The 18,287-nt window shown below is 42.1% G+C and overlaps 1 protein-coding gene across 7 annotated transcripts in view; it reads right to left on the bottom strand.

Annotated features, from left to right (window-relative positions):
- Positions 1-671: 671 nt before the first annotated feature.
- rps6ka3b (ribosomal protein S6 kinase, polypeptide 3b) overlaps positions 672-18,287 on the bottom strand; it is a 68,619-nt gene continuing 51,003 nt past the window's right edge. For 3 of the 7 annotated variants that reach the window (XM_079576110.1, XM_079576107.1, XM_079576111.1), the window contains 19 exons: positions 14,150-14,231; positions 12,680-12,760; positions 12,534-12,613; positions 12,261-12,367; positions 12,025-12,062; positions 11,121-11,263; positions 10,920-10,990; positions 9,668-9,756; positions 8,962-9,026; positions 8,786-8,888; positions 7,366-7,475; positions 7,165-7,290; positions 5,672-5,761; positions 5,152-5,310; positions 4,902-5,063; positions 4,741-4,817; positions 3,320-3,437; positions 3,108-3,248; positions 672-1,241 (listed from right to left, as the gene is read on the bottom strand). In XM_079576110.1, coding sequence (XP_079432236.1) covers positions 1,119-1,241; positions 3,108-3,248; positions 3,320-3,437; positions 4,741-4,817; positions 4,902-5,063; positions 5,152-5,310; positions 5,672-5,761; positions 7,165-7,290; positions 7,366-7,475; positions 8,786-8,888; positions 8,962-9,026; positions 9,668-9,756; positions 10,920-10,990; positions 11,121-11,263; positions 12,025-12,062; positions 12,261-12,367; positions 12,534-12,613; positions 12,680-12,760; positions 14,150-14,231 — 1,965 coding nt within the window. In that variant the 3' untranslated portion in view covers positions 672-1,118. Of the gene's footprint in view, positions 1,242-3,107; positions 3,249-3,319; positions 3,438-4,740; positions 4,818-4,901; positions 5,064-5,151; positions 5,311-5,671; positions 5,762-7,164; positions 7,476-8,785; positions 8,889-8,961; positions 9,027-9,667; positions 9,757-10,919; positions 10,991-11,120; positions 11,264-12,024; positions 12,063-12,260; positions 12,368-12,533; positions 12,614-12,679; positions 12,761-14,149; positions 14,232-18,287 lie in introns of all 7 variants that reach the window. The other 4 variants (XM_079576106.1, XM_079576105.1, XM_079576109.1 and 1 more) reach the window with 2 other exon arrangements.

Genomic DNA, 18,287 nt, shown 5'->3' with positions numbered 1-18,287 from the left:
AATATCCATATGGGCTCAATTAAACTTGACTTTATTTGTATGTGATAAATAAGTTTATATTTTGCCAGAAAATGGCTAAAAAGAGTGAAAAATGTTGTTTCTCTAAAGATTCTATTTTCCCCCTCGGCGAGGCCACGCCCCCTTCTATGACGAGATGCCGTCTGTATCTATATATCGATTTTCCATTATATCATGATATTTTGCGGGACGATACGATATAATTCCGATAGATACTTTTGGTGACGTCGTGCATATTAATGGTGAACAATAATCAAGACTTCAGTCAGACCAGCAGGGGGCAGCACTACAGTTTTACACACTTAGACCAAACACTGTCACACAAATAATTTACTTTTAATGATGATGTTTTTATATTTATAAATAAGATTAATTTGGGGTTGATTTATTCCTTTTTTAATAGGACTGTGGTTTCTTGTTTATTTAAATGTAGGTCATTGACAGATCTATAGACCCATTTTCAGTGTCAGGGATCATTTATAGACACAGAAAAAAGGGTCCAAAGCACCTATAAAGAAATGTAAATGATAAATAATATGTACTATGTTAAAATGATTGACCACCGCATGAAAAATCTATGTTTCCACCTTGTGTCTCGCCTTAAAACAGTGTCTCAACCACTAACTGTGTGTGAATAAAAGGGGCGAATGCTGATCACCTTGAGTTTGTATTTGTTCACTTGCAGCTAACACTTGAAGCAGAAACGTCTGACTTCTCTGCTCACCTTGTCTCTTCCCGGAGGCGACTTGCGGTTGAATAAATGCGGATCTACAGCAGATTGACAGTACAATAATAATCCCATAGTAATAACAATATAATAGTCTTTTTTTTGTGTGTAAATGTCTTTGAATGCATACAATTTTCCCTCTCCTTTGAGAATAAATATGTACTTTCCGATTGTCTTGCAAAGAGGAGAGGAGCCAATCAGAGGCAGCGGAAGGAAGGAAAGGGCGGGGCATCCGTGGGTTTCAATCACCTTCTCCAGCTAAAGGGGCCGTTTTGACGAGCAAAAACGGCGAGGGGGTGGGGCTTCAGTGTCGAGCAGAGCCAATCACAGGCCGGGTTGGAGTATACTGGGCGGAGAGTGTGTGGGGGCGGGGTCACAGGGCGGTGGAGGTGAGCTTCTTCACTCCTCGTCTTTGGGCCAGAGTCGAACGGCCCACGGGCTCCAGGACGGGCGGGACGTTCCTGTTCAGGGCGGAGTACGTCGCCGCCATCGCTCCCTATGAGAGGAAAGTGACGAGAGGTTATTGACTGATGGGAAGACTTACAATAGGGAGGGGGAAAGACTGAGAGAGCACCGTTTATCTGAGAATGGTTAAAACCAACCCCTAAAATGCCTATTTGCCTCGTAATAAATCCGAACGCAATGAGGTTTGTTGACAAAATTGTGCAGCCCTAATGGTTAGAGAACACACACACATTCACATTAAAAAGTGGCAAAGTGAGATCAAAAACTTCCTGTGATTTTTATGCTGAAATCAAGACTATCATTTTGAGAAATATTTGCTTTGTGAAAATCCAAAATACCGGCAAGCCCTCTATAACTTCTGAACAAATAATTCAAGGATTCCTAAGGTCTTTGGCATGTATATTATATTAGCATATTAGAGTGTACAAGCAATGAGATATTGATATTAGAGAGAAATATCTGCCAAAGTATTACTGTAATTATCCATCTATGTTTAAATTGGCTCCTCCTGGAACTACCACCTTAACGTGGTGGAGGGGTTTAAGCACTCAAATGATGCTGGGAGCTCTGTTATCGGGGGCTTCGTGCCCCTGGTAGGGTCTCCCATGGCAACCAGGTCCTAGGTGACGGGTCAGACAAAGAGCGGTTCAGAAGCCTCTTATGAGAGACCAACAAGCCTGGTTAGAATCATGAGGCCGTCCTTCTATGGACCCACCACCTGCAGGAGGAGCCATAAGGGGCTGGTGCAATGTGATTTGGGCAGCTCCAACAGCTGCCCCCATGACCCGGAAACGGAAAAGTGAAAGAAAATGGATGGATGTTTAAATTGGTGCTCCTCTTTCGGTCTAAAAGCACACATAGCATCTGTAACTTTGGTGCCTTCTTAAAGAGGGTTCTCCCACTGTATCAGTGAAGTGTGTTACTTTGTAAATTACTTTGTCAGTGTGATATGTTTAAGTTTGTGCTCCATACCATGTATATTGTGAAGAGCAAAATAATAAATGAATGAATAAATGAATGAATGAATGAGAAAGCGCTGTCTTCATTTGTGCAATTTAGCGTAAAGGAAATTCATGAATGTTATTGTTATAAATAAAACATTGAGTTGATCTTTGAGACTTCTCCAATGGCCTTAAATGCTGCTCCTGAGCTCCTACGTATCGAAGAAATGCTTTGTTTGTTTGTTTGTTTGTTTGTTAACTTTATTGTCCCCGTAGGGAAATTTGTCCTCTGCATTTAACCCATCCTTCGATGCCGCTGGGGCACCCCGTAAGGAGCAGTGGTCGACGGCCGTGCCGCGCCCGGGGACCCATCTCCAGATGTGGAGCCAGGCTGGTGGTCAGAATCACCTGGCTGGAGGATTCACCTATTGCACATGTTTTTAGTGGTAGGGGAAACCGGAGTACCCGGAGGAAACCTACGCAGGCACGGGGAGAACATGCAAAGTCCACACAGAAAGGCCCCGTCCTGGTGGGAATTGAACCCGGGACCTTCTAGCTGTGAAGCGGAGGCGCTAACCGCTGCGCTACCGTTTCCTCAGCTTTCAATCTTTATCCTTTCATTTCATTCAAAGTAAAAACACTCGCAATATCTTCACTATAGCCACACACCGCACAGACATTTAAATTGTTTCTTTCCTCTTTTATGGATAAGCTACGCAACAAAGGAGAGCAAGAGGAGAGGGAGTGGGAGTTTTAGCTTATTTAGATCAATATTACATTTTCTAACCAACAAAGTGTCAGATAGTGATAAAGATATGTTTGATATTATCACCAAATACCTGTAAAAACATAATACAGGAGGTATTATGTTTTAATAAGATTCGAGCCTTCACTTTTTGCACAGTTCATTAATGACTTTCGATGCTTTGATGCCACGAGGTGTCCCGGGGCTTTACCTTGACGAGGTGCGGGGCGTCCTGTCTGTTGAGGGTGTATTTGGGCAGCTGGTCTCTGTGAGTGATCCAGGGGTGTCTGAGCACCTGTCCCGCGGTGAGGCGCTGGTGCGGGTCCACGTGGAGCATCTTAGACACCAGGTCCTGCAGAAACAGGAGAGAGGTCAGAAAAACTCCAGACACTGCATCGATAAAAGGATGAGGCGGTGCAGTACCTTGGCCTCCGCAGACACAGAGTTCCAGTATCCTCCGGAGAGAGAGAACTTCCCTGAGCCGATTCGAGCCAGAATCTCCTCCGGCGTGTCCTCAGGGCCGTTAGCAAAAGGAGTGAACCTAGAAATATACACACACAGTTTAGAAATACACTTAATAACAACAAACAAGTCTGAGTTTTAGATTTCCTTTGAGCTTCATTTGACCAGGAAATCCTTCAGAGATTCACAATCTCTTTTTCAGTTTTGGCCCCAGAAGACTCTACTCTAACCTGCAAGAGCCAGATCTACATCACAGAGCCAACATCATAAGCACTGATATCAATCTGGGCTCGCTTCGGCTTAAACCATTCGGGGAGAGGACGCACTTTTGGAGCAGCATTTGCTACTGATTGTATCAAACACACCGGAAACCATTGAATACGTATTTAGTTTTGAAAATGTTATGCTTTTGAAGTTTACGTTAATGCCCAAAATACTATATTTTAATGCAGCAAACACAAAACGCATATTTAATTTCTTAAGATATGCAAATATTCCATTAAATCTAGGAATGAGGCAATGAGGCCTGCATCTGAATGTATTTTGGACCATAATTTTTGTATTTTTGAAAGTTAAAGCAATACTAAGTAACTCTTGCCCCAGAGGCCAAAAGCGCCACTGCAGGTGTCGCAGAAAGTTGCGATTTTTTTTAACTTATTAATTGTCCGTGAGAGTAAATACTACACTGACAGAAAAGACAAAGAGAGAGAGGGATATTGTACATCCAATTACACAATGGAGATATTATTTTTCACTCAAACTGGGCTGTAAATACTGTTTAAGTGGTGCTAGCCCACAGTTAGCTTTGCCCGCTAGCATGTTAGCTTCTTCTTCGTGATTCCATTAGTGTGTATTGGTGACTCTGACCCGGAGGCAGGAAAGCTGCAATTGAGACACCAGGGAAAGACCCTCCAATCATCCCATTAACACTTGTATCAACCCCAGAGGGACTACGGAAAGGATTTATTAAGGTAAACAAGTTACTTACTACTGCTTTAAGCATTGTAACTATTCTCAAAGACATGTAGATTTTATTTTTCCCCCTTGACGCTGGATTGTTAACCTCTTACTCCCCCGCCTTACCTGCGAGCATTCTCTCCAGTTCGGCTTTACCCAAATCTAAGAACGTCTCGACTGGAGAGCAACAGTGTAATGCCTCTTTTGAAAGCTAACATCTAGTTTTTTTGCTTTTTCGTCACTTTTATGTCACATTTTTGCTGCCCTTTCATCCTTGTTTCGTTACTACATTGACGCTATTTTCAAGAAGCTTTTAGATTTGGGTAAAGCTAAAGCCGGTTAATCAATATTCATTTGGCGAAAAAAAATAAAAATATGTATTATCATTATATGCCTGAGAGAATGATAATGATGCGCTGACTGACCCCGTGAGCATAGTGTAGAGCAGAACCCCCAGACTCCAGATGTCACAGGCCGCGTCGTAGCCCTGTTTCTTCAGCACCTGCAACAACATCAGTCAATAATTAGTCGTTAATCAAAGACATCTGGATCCCGAGGTCTGTCCGTTATCTTCTGTGGCGTTTACCTCCGGAGCGACGAAGTTGGCGGTGTAGCAGGGCGTCATGAGGAGCCCGTTCTCGGCGCGCAGCTGTTTGGCAAAACCAAAGTCACAGATTCTTATGGACTCGGCGTTTCCGCTCTCGTCCACGTACAGGATGTTACTGGGCTTCAGGTCTCTGTGCACGACCTACAGCGCAGGAGGAAACACGTAAACACTTACTTTGCCAAAGAGAAAGAAAATACACAGCTAAAGGTTCACGTGTTTGGCGACGCACCCCCTGCACGTGCAGATACTCCACAGTCCGGGTGATGGTGTACAAAACGGCGCTCGCTTCTCGCTCCGAAAAAAACTTCTGTCTCAGGATCTTGTCGAGAAGCTCTCCTCCTTTCATCAGCTCCGTCACCAGGAAAACAGACCTCCCATCGTCGTAAACCTGCCACAAAGTGAAAACAAAAGCTATGACAACGCTTACACTCAAAGTTAACGCTTTAATGCCATTTTATTAACAATATTCTGTATTTTTCATGCCACAGAAGTGAACAATCTGTGTATATGATTAGCAAACAATCCCGCAAACACAGAGGAATGAGAAGAAATGTTAATATTAAAAGCACATTGGGTCCGAAGGGAAACATTTGAGAAAATAGCAACATTTCAGCCAAAACTGCAAATTCTAAGACTGTAAACTGCTCAAACTAAACTAAATAAATGACTTGTGATGCTTTTTAAAGTCCGGCAGAAACCCTGAGTTAAAATCCTTCTCATTGAGGTGTGAGTTGAGTGTTGTCGCTCACGTCTTTGAGTGTGATGATGTTCGGGTGTTGTCCGTATCGCAGCAGAATCTCCACCTCCTCCGACGGATCCCGCTTCGACTTGTTTATGATCTGTACAAACACACAAACATAAACATTAAAATACGGTTATAATAATGTTGTTTATCTTACATTTAGGTTTAATTGGAAACTTTTGCAGTAGATTACTGACATACAGTAAATATGGGGGAATATATTGTACGTTTTGTGCCATTTTATGTTTTCAAGGGACTTTATGCATAAAAAAATGTCAAATATTCCTATATTTCCATCAGTTAAATCTGTATAATGCAAATACAAGAACTGCATGAATTACAAATAAAATATCTCCAGAAATCAACAACACTCTGGATAACTATGACATAGATTTGTGTAAAAAATCCTGAAATATCCCTTTAAGTCCAAGGCTGGAAAGTCTGTAGGAGATGTTGTGTAAAGAAAACAAGGCCTAAATGTTTGTAACCTCTCTCTTCAAATTTCTTTATTAGCATTTTTTAAATTTCACACAGGCAGGATTTGAGGGCAATATATTGCTCTGAAAAAAGTAAAAAATGTAAGAAAAAATTATAATAAAAAATGTCCCCACCACTCAGGTCTCCTATCCTGTCTCTAACCCCTTCACTGAACCCCCCAGCCCACCCTTCCCACCCATGATCCCCCCCCCCCCCCCCCCCCCCTCCCCCCATCTGCTAGGGGCCTGAAAAAAAGGAAAACCTGTAAAGCAAGAAGAGTCAAGAAAAAAGGAAGAAAGAGAAGAAGCAGTAGGAAATAAGTTTAGAAAGAAAAAGATTGGAAGAAAAAAGAAAAGAAAAGGAAAGGATAGTAGAAGAGAAAAGAGTAAAGGAGTAAAATAAAGGAGTGAGCAAAAAAAAGATCTAATAGAGTTAAAAACAGAAATGCACTCACACATACATACCGTGAAGAAGGGTAGGAAAGGAGGGGAAAAGATAAAAATGATTAAAAAAAAGTTTTTTCTAAAAAAAAAAAAAATGTTTGTAACCTCTACGTGTAAATCTGATATTTTTTGCTGCTGCTGACTCCCAGAAAGGAAATGAACATATGTGTATTACAGCGTCATCTCTGTCACCTTACGTGCTACACGTAGATACCAAACGTGTCAATATTTGAGAATTAATACGCCTGGGAAAGATGAAGATTCGCTGCGATGCTGTAGTGATTTCCAGAAAGAGTATGTCATAAAACAAACGCCGTAAAGGGTGAGTTTATTTATTTATTTTTTTACTTAGCTGAAACGTCTGAACTGGCTAAAACTCTTAAGATTGAGTGAAAAATCAATGTTTTCTCCTGCCGTGTCTGGCCTTAAACACGGGGAAAATAAAAACGCGCCAATGACGTATGTTTTATTGTGAATTAGCCTTGGCCTCAAATGTTACGAAAGAGCATCTGTTTTGCCTCTGTGGGCGTTTCTATAAAGTCAGTATTGTGCAGCGGCGTGTTGGCGGGGGAGCTGAGACCTTGACTGCGTACTCCATGGCGGTGCCTTTGTGGACGGCGCGTTTGCAGACGGAGTAGGAGCCGACGCCGATGTCCTCTTTGATTTCGTACAGGTCTGAGAAATGTGACGTGCTTCTGTGCAGCTGCTGCGGAAAAACATGCACAGCAACGTCAGAGACAGGAGAGAGAGGGCGTTTTGTCTGTTTGAGCTCGAGTCGCACCTGGACGATGGTGTTGGGGGCGGGTTCTGCGTCTTCTTCAGTGATGGCCACGAAGCTGAAGCCCCTGAAGAGCTGATGGGCGTTGGCGCTCGGAGGGACGCCCGGGGAGTCTGACCACAAACACAATAACAGATACAGATTCTTTTAATTCAAGACTATTTACATTGTAGATTCTCACTGGAGGCATTAATTTATGAATGAACACATGTGGCATTATGTTTGCAACAGAAAAAGTGAAATAAATTCTTCTAAACCGCCGCCTTTTGCTTTGATTACTGCTTTGCACTTTTGATATTTTCCTCAATGAGCCTCAGAAATGGCTGTTAAACCATTTCAGGGACGCCCTTATGAAGCTCATTGAGAAAATGGCAACAATAAAGGACGGCAATTTAGAAGAATTTAAGATATAAAACATATTTTGAGTAAATACCCTTGTGTTCATTTTAAGTTGTCGTTGAATATAATGGCCGCTGGCTGCTCTGCTTTGTGACCACGACTTTAGAAGCTGCCATTGCAGTAGCACCTCCATCTAGCCGCTCGTCCCCCATTGGGATGCATTGCATTAATTTTTGGGAACTTTCTACAGCTAGATATTCCTCCTGTGGTAACGCTGGGTTACAATTAAAGGGACCAGGCTGGTTTTCATAAGAAACATTTTAGAAATCTCGTACTAATGAGGTCTGGACTGTTAGCATTGGGCCGAGTCTACAGTGAAGATCCCGCCCTATGCCCTTTTTAGGAACATGCTTCGTCAGAGCTGGGGAGGAGGAGTTTGTAAATCCGCCATGATTTCCCCCTCGAGCGTAGTCATTTTGGCAAACGGGGAGGAGTGAGGAGGAGTTGTCTATTATTTTTTACGGTCTATGAACTTAACTAGCAACAATGTCATACAAGGGAAAATCTGGTGAAGTCTTTGCCTGGGGCTCCTCCTGCTGGTCGCTGTGGGAACAAGTTTCAGTTTCGATTTAAGGCGTGATTAACGAGCACGCTTTGAGCAGAAAGACTCGATATAATGGATTATGGGCTTTAAAAATGTAAAGGACAGTTTTGTGTTTGAGCCATGACGCAATTGTATCTACCAGGAAGTGCAGAATAAATCGCTGACAATGCAGAGGAAGAAACAGCTAAATCTGACATTGATGTAAACACCCGCCTATCACTACTTTTTACTTCTGCTTGAGCAAAATTATCTTAAAGTAACGCTATACTTGCTTATGAATTCTACCCTCCTCTGGCTACATGTTAATTAATTTGTCTTTCACCCTTTCTGTTCGTCTCAATTGAACGAAACTGGCTGGGACAGGTTTTAATGACCGAGTCCGTCCCTAGACTCATACACCTGAGCGCCGAGTTGGCAGTAGTTGATTGGGATAAGAATATTACAGGGAGAGAGTTAGAAGCACAGTATTGATCTTCTCACCTCTGGGGGTTTTCGCTGTGAATTCTGGGTCAAAGTAGAACGTGTCGTCGGGTCGTCCTGCAGCCGGTTTGAAGGGAGGGTGGAGCTCTCTTCGAAACAATTTCTGTCAAGACAAAAACTACAGTCAGTCTCTATTTATTATCACAGATACAGTTTCAATCATTGCTCAGACTCACGTTCCAGTCGATTGTGCTGAAAAACTGATGCCTCTTGATTTCCTCCACGCCGTCTGGACCAGCTCCTGCAAGACACAGCGATGACAAGTGAACAGGTGCAAGACCGGGAGCCGCCAGCAGAGGGCGACCGATGCAAACACTAATCCACACGTGGCCAATGAGAGTAAGAAGATGCATTGAGCACATGCAGCTAGACTTCACCCAAATCTGATAAAAGCTTCTATAGTGACAAAGGTGAAAGATATGTTTAATAATACCAGAAGTAACAAAGTCAGAATCAGATTACTATTGTAGCACTGATGCAGTGAGAAATATACATAAAAAACTAACTACATACAAAAAAAAGTGTTACAACGAGACACATGGGTGAATAAACATGCAATTTAGAGAAATCACTTTGAAACGTTTGCTGTAGATACTGGTATAGACATGGGGGAAAATATACTGCAAGAAGGATAGAGCCAGGTTCAAATTTATGGTTTTGTTTTGTTGAAATGGTTTAGTTTAGTTTTTGGAAGAAGCTATTGAGCCGTGTTCTTTTGTGGTTCAAAGCACAATAAATCAGGCTAGCAATTAGACATTAAACCTTTGAAAAAAATAACTGGATTGCTTGTGGACATAAAGTCACTGAAGAATGTGTTCGGTTGTGACGGGGGTTAAAACCAAAGAGAACAAGTCACGAGATGAATGAAGCGATTGTTGTTACCGAGGCGATTGGCCGGGTTTCTCTTGAAGAGGTTCCTCAGGAGACTTTGTGCTTCTGAGCTCAGGAACTGTGGCATTCCTAGTTTGGCTCTGGACAAACAAAAGAGAGAGAAAACAGTTTTATATCGTTATAAATCAAACAGGAACTCGACACCGGCTCGGCACAGACCGCAGGAAGCACTGTCAGCGTTTTGTGAGACGATGGAGTGGATCAGGTTAAACACTCGCTCGGATCGACGGTTTCCTTTTGCAAGAAATAACACGCAGGACTTTTACTCAGAGAACAGAACGGAGTGACATGTGTGGCTCTACTTTGTGATTCATGAAGTTTGACTAAGAATTTTTGCCTAATTCTGAACACGATCGAAAAAGAAAAAACACTTGAAACCTCATAAATGTGCAAAGGTCTGGTTTAAGTCGCCATTTTCCTATTTTAGTTCCATTCTAGCCTGTTGTTGGTCTAGTTTTGACACCTTTTGCTGAAAAAACTAATTTCTTATAACATTTCTTTACATACCGGTCCTTTAACGATACTTGGTTTACGATACCGATACCTGAAAGATACTTTCGGCAGTTCGGCTTTAACCAAATCTAGAAGGTTCTAGACTGGAGCTTGCTGCCAATAGGCCAGTGTAATACCTCATTTGAAAGCTAAGACCTACAAAACGTATCTAAACAAATCTTTCTTTTTCATCTCAATTTTGTCACTTTTTTGTTGAGTTTTTGTAAAATGTTTGATGCACCTTTATTGCTCCTTTGGTCAAATTTGTGTTGATTTTTTGTGCCGTTTTTATTGTGTTTTGTCACATTTTTGTAACTTTTTGTGAATTTTTTGTGTGCATTTTCATCTTTGTTTTCTTTTTGTTTGGTCGCTATGTTGATGCTTTTTTCAAGAAGCCAAACTTGAGAAAATGTGCTCAGTTCAGGTGGGGGTTAAGAGGTTAAGTTGTAATTTTTGGTTCCTGCTTTCTTTACCTTTACTTTTTCGATACCAGTAAAAGCTAAACCTTTTTTCCGATGCCATACTGGTATAGTTTAACCCGGCCCGATTTCTTACGCTTTTGAGCTGCTTTACTGAGGGAGATTGAGATTTAAACGCTATAAATGTCTTGATCAAAGTCATTATCATCGTGTCTTCCTGGATCGCGGCGGTGACTTGACCCTCAGAGGTTTTTAAATAGCTCCGGTTTTGTTGCTTGTCTTTGCACTTTCTCCGCTTCTCAGACACACTGGCCTCAGATCGAGTTTCTTACTTCAGGATCATGGTCATCGTCTCTTTCCGGTCCTTGCCCTGAAACGGCAGCGTTCCCGTCAGCATCTCGAACTGAGGAAACAGACGGAGAGAGATGAGGGTGAGGGTCGTTTCACAAGTCAATTTACGCTTCGTGTATCAGGGGTTTGTACAGGACAGATAAAGATTTAAGAGCAATAGCTTTAATCTGAGAGTGGCTCACCATCAGTACTCCGTATGACCACCAGTCGGCGCTGTGGGTGTGCCCTCTGCGGTTCACCACCTCAGGAGCCATGTACTCCACCGTCCCACAGAAGGAGTAGGCCTTGTTCTCGTGGTCGATGGACTCTTTGCTCAGGCCGAAGTCTGCACACAAATGGTAAGAAAGTGGAAAAGTGAGGGCCACGATATCAGTGCATTTAATTTACATCGATTTGCCGCTCAAAAAGATAATTGTCCTGAACAGACGATTAAAGGGCAAGAAAAAACACTTCTCACTGTTTTCCCCTCATCAATTTTCCCCCATTGTTCTAATATATTTTCTAATTTTTTCGCAATTTTTCCGATTATTTCCCCCATTTCTTTTCCCAATTTTTAAAAATGTTTCCCTATTTGTTTATCCAACATAAAAATAAAAAAACATTCTCTCCCCATTTTCTCCCAGTCGTTTTCCCCCAATTTTTCCCCATTTTCTTTCCCATTTTTAACAATTCTTCCGCCTCCCCCCCCCCTAATTTTCTCCAAATTTTCCCCCCCGATTTTCCCAGTTTCTTCTCCATTTTTAACGATTCTTCCCACCTTTTCCCCCCCATTTTCGGCCCAGTTTTTTCCCCATTTTCTCCCAGTCATTGTCCCATATATTTTAATCCCCCCCCCCCCCCCAATTTGTCCCAGGTTTCCCCATTTTCTCCCAGTTTCATCCCCATTTTTAACAATTCTTCCAACTTCCCCCAGTTTCTCACAATTTTCCCTTAATTTTTCCCCCTGATTTGCTCCAAGTTTCTTCCCCATTTTTAAAGATTCCTCCCCCTATTTTTCATTTTTTCCCCCACGTTTTTCCCATTTTCCCACATTAATGAAACTGCTGTTGCTGAAATTAAATCAAACACAGGTGTAAGGCCACGCACCTGTCAGCTTTATGTGCCCCTCCTCATCGAGTAGGATACTGCAGAAGAGAAACATAATTGTTAGAAGCCTGTCTCTGCTACTTCAGATTATACTCTAAATGGAGGCAGGGAAAACATCACAAATGATATTACTATGACCCCAAGTAATCTTTTAACAATCTACCCTACTTGATATTTTACACTAAACTCCCAGAATTATATAAACTAGCCTTCAGCGTGTTTTCGTCGCTTCTTACTTTTCTGGTTTGAGGTCTCTGTAGATGATGCCGAGTCCGTGGAGGTGATCCAGGGCCAGGGCGAGTTCAGCCAGATAAAACTTCACATCCTCCTCCGTGAACATCACCTGAAGTCACACAGAAACACTTGAAAACTTTGCAATGAGTCAAAGTCAAACTAAAAGCTTCGAAACACGACAGAGACCACCACCAATGCATCAAAAAACCCGACATTTAGTCAGAATTCAAAAGCTTTTACACAGCTATTAAAGCCACTTTGATGATATTTCTTACCTCTTTGGAGAGTCGTGTGAACAGATCTCCTCCTCTGAGAAAGTCCAGGATCAAGTAGAGCTTCCCCTCCGTCTGAAACGCTGCGGGAAAAATCACATTTAGCACAGAATTCGTGTGGAATAAAGCGCTGTGATTGGTGGACTCACCGTAGTGCAGCTTCACGATGAACGGGTGGTTGACCTCCACCAAAATGTCCCTCTCCATCTTCGTCCGAACTCGGTCTCGAACTGGAGGGTAAATGAAAAGAGATTGGAGTTCATTGTAAGGCCACGATTGCGAAATGTCAGTGAATATTTCCTTCCCCAGATGAATGAGAGGAAATGTTGATATTCAAAAGCAAATTGGACACGAAAACTACAGTTGAATATGTTTCGGATCATATGTTTTGTATTTTTAATGAACTTGCTGTAAAATAGTTGAGCAATGTAATTTTTCCCCAAGAAAACTACATTCAATGCCAATTTGAACCCATTTCAATGCTTTGTACTGACACCTAATGGCTTAATATCGAATAGATTAGAATATCTAATGGCTAGTTAGCTTTTAATGCCCTGTGGAAACCCTGTCAACTTTTCTTAAAGGTGCAATATGCAAGTTTTTATGCGAAAAAAAAGTTGATATTTGTGTGTATTTGACCTTGTAGTGTATGAGTGGTCAGCATGGCGCCTTTACTTTCGATCATGGTGGTCTCTACAACGCTCCAGGATCAATTGTTTTGAGGTTTTTTGGTGAAAGGGTCCGTGAAAGTGTCTTAGAGACCACTGTGATGGAAAGTAAAGACGCCATGCTGACCACTCATACACTAAAAAGGTCAAAAACGCACAAATATCAACTTTTTTTTTGTATAAAAAGTTGTATATAGCACCTTTAAATTATACGTCATGCAGGTATTTCACTATGACACATTTTTATCAAACATCTGACACTTTGTTGGTTTGAAAATATATCAATCTAAAAGAGGTGAAACCTAATACATTGTCGTTTTAACTTCCTGGTTACTCAAACTAACTCCAAGCTCCTCCCACCCCCATCCTCTTCCTCTTTGCTGTGCAGCTGTTTCAATAAAGAGAGCGGCCTTGTGTGGTTGCAGTGAAGCTATGGCGAATATTTTTTTTACCCTGTGACAAAGGATTAAGCTTAGCAAGAGATCGAGAGGTGAGGAAAGCGTTATCTGGATACATAGGACATCAGGAGGAGCTTTTTAGGAGCCGCCGTTGCTAAGAACAGGTGATGCGTGGGTGGCTTGAAACACAACTTCAGGAATGTTTTTGATGAGAGGATTGTGAAAACCTCCTGCATGGAGTGACTTAGTTCTCGTCGCAATCAGCGAATGGATCTTTTTTTAGTCTGGCTGTATGGCGTTTTGTTCATTTGGGCTGAATCATGTGTTTCTGCAGTTTTGGGAGCCGTGTCTGCTCTCACGGCGAGGTGTGAAGCTCCACTTTGAGCGATGACGAATGAACCCGGCCGGTTATTGATCTTATGGTTTGACAAATATAGGAAGACAACATTAGTATTTATTCAGATTACACAAGGATATATTAGGCAGCAATGGAAAGAATCACAGTTGTGTTCATTGTGAGACAAAGCGATTATTGGAGAGTGAAGACACAGACCTTTTAACGTGGCTTTCTTCAGGACTTTCATGGCGTACAGCTGCCCGGCGTCTGGTCCGGTGACCTTCTTTACTAGAAACACCTGAAACAAACAAAGTGACTTGTCAGGACGAGCACTGTGATCACTTTCTTTCAGGCTGCAGATCAATGGGGAAAACAAAAATACTTAGAGAAATCGATATGAAACGTTTGCTGTAGATTACGGACATAAATATGAGGGAAAAAATCTTGTTTAGTTTATGAATAAGCTACGGAAAAACTGTCAAAAGTTGTCCTTGTTTTCTGGGGTTCCAATGTCAATAAATCAGTTATCAAAATAAAATAAAAAATCCCATCCATAACTTTATCCCTCCATCCCTCCATAACTCTATCCCTCCATCCCTCCATAACTCTATCCCTCCATAACTCTATCCCTCCATCCCTCCATAACTTTATCCCTCCATCCCTCCATAACTCTATCCCTCCATAACTCTATCCCTCCATCCCTCCATAACTCCATCCCTCCATAACTCTATCCCTCCATAACTCCATCCCTCCATAACTCTATCCCTCCATAACTCCATCCCTCCATAACTCCATCCCTCCATAACTCCACTCCTCCATAACTCCATCCCTCCATAACTCCCTCCCTCCATAACTCCATCCCTCCATAACTCCATCCCTCCATAACTCCATCCCTCTATCCCTCCATAACTCCCTCCCTCCATAACTCTATCCCTCCATAACTCCATCCCTCCATAACTCCATCCCTCTATCCCTCCATAACTCCCTCCCTCCATAACTCCATCCCTCCATAACTCCATCCCTCCATAACTCCATCCCTCCATAACTCTATCCCTCCATAACTCCATCCCTCCATAACTCCATCCCTCTATCCCTCCATAACTCCCTCCCTCCATAACTCCATCCCTCCATAACTCCATCCCTCCATAACTCCATCCCTCCATCCCTCTATCCCTCCATAACTCCCTCCCTCCATAACTCCATCCCTCCATAACTCCATCCCTCCATCCCTCTATCCCTCCATAACTCCCTCCCTCCATAACTCCATCCCTCCATAACTCCATCCCTCCATAACTCCATCCCTCCATAACTCCATCCCTCCATAACTCCATCCCTCCATAACTCCATCCCTCCATAACTCTATCCCTCCATAACTCCATCCCTCCACAACTCCATCCCTCCATAACTCTATCCCTCCATAACTCTATCCCTCCATAACTCCATCCCTCCATAACTCCATCCCTCCATAACTCCATCCCTCCATAACTCCATCCCTCCATAACTCCATCCCTCCATAACTCCATAACTCCATCCCTCCATAACTCCATCCCTCCATAACTCCATAACTCCATCCCTCCATAACTCCTTCCATCCCTCCATGGTTTTGTATAGTCCAATATCACAACAGGAGTTGCCTCACAGGGCTGCACCGAAAATTAAGGCAATAAAACAGAACAGTAAATAAGACAGTGTAAAGTTCAGGCGAATTAAGTATCCACTAGGCAAAACATAATGTGCAAATAAGTATCGGCAGCAGGTGGTGACGAGCCGCAAGGGTGTCCCTTGTCCGTAGACTCTCCAGCACGGTGAGGAAAACCTCAAAAACCCAGTGGGATATACTGTATATGTAAGGAGTAATAATACCTCGCCTTAACTGACTTACTGATCAAAAGTTTCCCAAATACTCGGCTATTTTCAATGATTTTCAAAGACTCCAGGAACTGTACTTTGCGTCACAGCGGCTCAACACTCACTTTAACAGAATAATCACATGTCGTCGCTCTCGTCGCTGCTGAGTAACGTGTAGATTTCCTGGGTAGCTCTTGAGAAAATGAGCATACACACACGTACGTTAACGCTAACTGCTCCATCTCTATGGCAGCAGCTCTCGATGGAACGGCAAAATCAAAGCTCACACGGCTTCTGCAGGATTGATTATAGGAGTTTGTTTTCTTAACCTTGCAAACATAACAGTGTGATTTGCATATCGTTAGAACGGGCTGATAGAGACACAGGATTCTCAACAAGTGCAGGAGCTCAAAAATAGGTCAGCCAAGAATACTATGAATAATTTAGACTGAATTTGTATGGGAAAACACAGAAAATATCAAGGCTGAGAGTGTGAGAGTGAAATCAAGGTTAAGCTAGTTTTTGTAAGACATCCCTTCACTTTGTTTACAAAAGCAGGAGCGACATGGCGCCGTCCTCTTGCATTAATCTTCTTGGTTAATCGAGTAGTTCTCAAAGTGGGGGTTGAGTGAAAGATCAGAGGGTCAATAGATCTTACATGAGGCCTCATTTCTATGTAGTTTGAAGGAAAACTATGCCCTGTGGGGCTCACAAACACCAGCAGTTGAGAAACACTGGGTTAATCCTGCCCATCAGAGCCCGGGAGGCTGAGGAAGAATCCAGACTGTCTCTGATATTGCACATACTTCACATCGCTCTAGTCTGACTAAAGACATTTTCTATATACTTCTGCATTTGTGCCGTCATGCACGAGCTTAACATAGAAGCTGCAGTTACATGTATGACCTGAGTTGGCAGTAGTGAGTATAAAATGATCTTCTCATTTTTTGTGGCTGTTTTGGTGCTTTTTTCCCAAGAAGCTTTTTGATTAGGGTAAAGCCAAACTGGAGAAAATAGGATCCGTTCAGGTGGGAGTTAAGAGGTTACAAGGGTTGCAAGGGGTACAAGGCACCTGAAAACAAATGTAAATTATGAATAATGCAGTATGTGAAAAAAAAATCTTTAAAAATCATGAAGTATTGTCGGTTACTTTTGTGCAATATATGGATTATCACAGTATTGGCGTATCGTAAGGTTATGAGCCCTGTATCGTTTATCGTATCAAATCATGAAGTACCCAGAGGTTCCCACCCCTAAGGTACAAAGTTGTTCTCCCTCCCTGAAGTTTTGAGCCGCAAGCGCACCTTTGAGTAATCATTGGATCTACATAGGTGTCTTAGCAGCGCCCACAAACCTCCTCCTGAGGTCCTCCTCTCATCGTGAAATAAAAACACTCGCCATAGCTTCACTACAGCCACATGAAAATCTACCGACTATTTTGTTTCAGCAGTTTTAACTGAACGTATTTCATTGAACTCTTTTAAGTCCAGATTGAGAGCACATTATGAAAAACTGTTTTTCATCATGTGTATATAACGTGTATGTAATTCTAATTCTGTATCTTTGGCTCCCTTGAAAAAGAGATTTTTAATCTCAATGGGACTTTCCTGGTTAAAAAAAAAAAATGCATTTTCTAACCAATGGAGTTGTAAAATAGTGATAAAGATGTGTTTAAGATTATTACCAAATACCTCTTTAAAATGTGCAAACAGGTAATAACAATAGATTAAAGGTAATGTACCAAGACATATCAACTTTAAGAAGGAAAAACATCAATAAGAGTAAAAGTTAGCTGTGTAAAGAGATTATGCATGTTTGTGGCTATAGTTCTATTGATAAAATGATACTGATGGCAGGTCTTTGCATACAGAGGTTATTTATAACTATAGAGTAGTGTTGGACAGTGGATAAAAGTAACCCAGAAACTTTCTTCAATGTTGCATTATAAGTTTTATTTTGTCCGTTTTATGATTGGCTTAAGGACATAATGCAGCCCTCTTTCTTGTTTTTGCATTTACATCTTGCTAAACTGATTCTTCTGTGGCTCTGGGCAGAACATCTAGGTAAAATGTGTCACTTCTGGCAGATTCCCCATGTTTTAGGTTTGAGCGTGAGCCTGCTGCTGCTGCTTTGTAAACAACATAAAAATCACCAGATGATCAGGATTTAGCAGCAGGTGGTGGAGTCCGTCACAACAGAGCATTTGAACTCAGTTTCTAGCCTCGTCCGTGTCAGGGAGGCAGGCAATTAATTAAAATCTTTGCAAGTAATGAGATAAAACTCGTTCAGAAAGCCCGTCCAAAAAGTGTCAGAAAAATTGGAGTGAAGTGGTCAACGCGGAGTCGTGACGAGCCAAAAGCTGACAGCAGGAACGCAGCTCAAAAGTTTGGGTAATAAATTCAGCGAGAACCAAAAGTGCATCGTGAACAGTTGGAGCCTGGGGTGGAGAGACGAGACTGTTTGGTTTACATTTCAAAGTAAAGAAGAAAGAAACAGTACGAAAAAC

This window comes from Gobius niger (genome assembly GCF_951799975.1).
Source record: "Gobius niger genome assembly, chromosome: 18".
Lineage (NCBI taxonomy): Eukaryota > Metazoa > Chordata > Actinopteri > Gobiiformes > Gobiidae > Gobius > Gobius niger.
The sequence above is the reverse complement of the archived record's forward strand: the minus strand, read 5'-3'. Positions and strand labels throughout refer to the sequence as shown.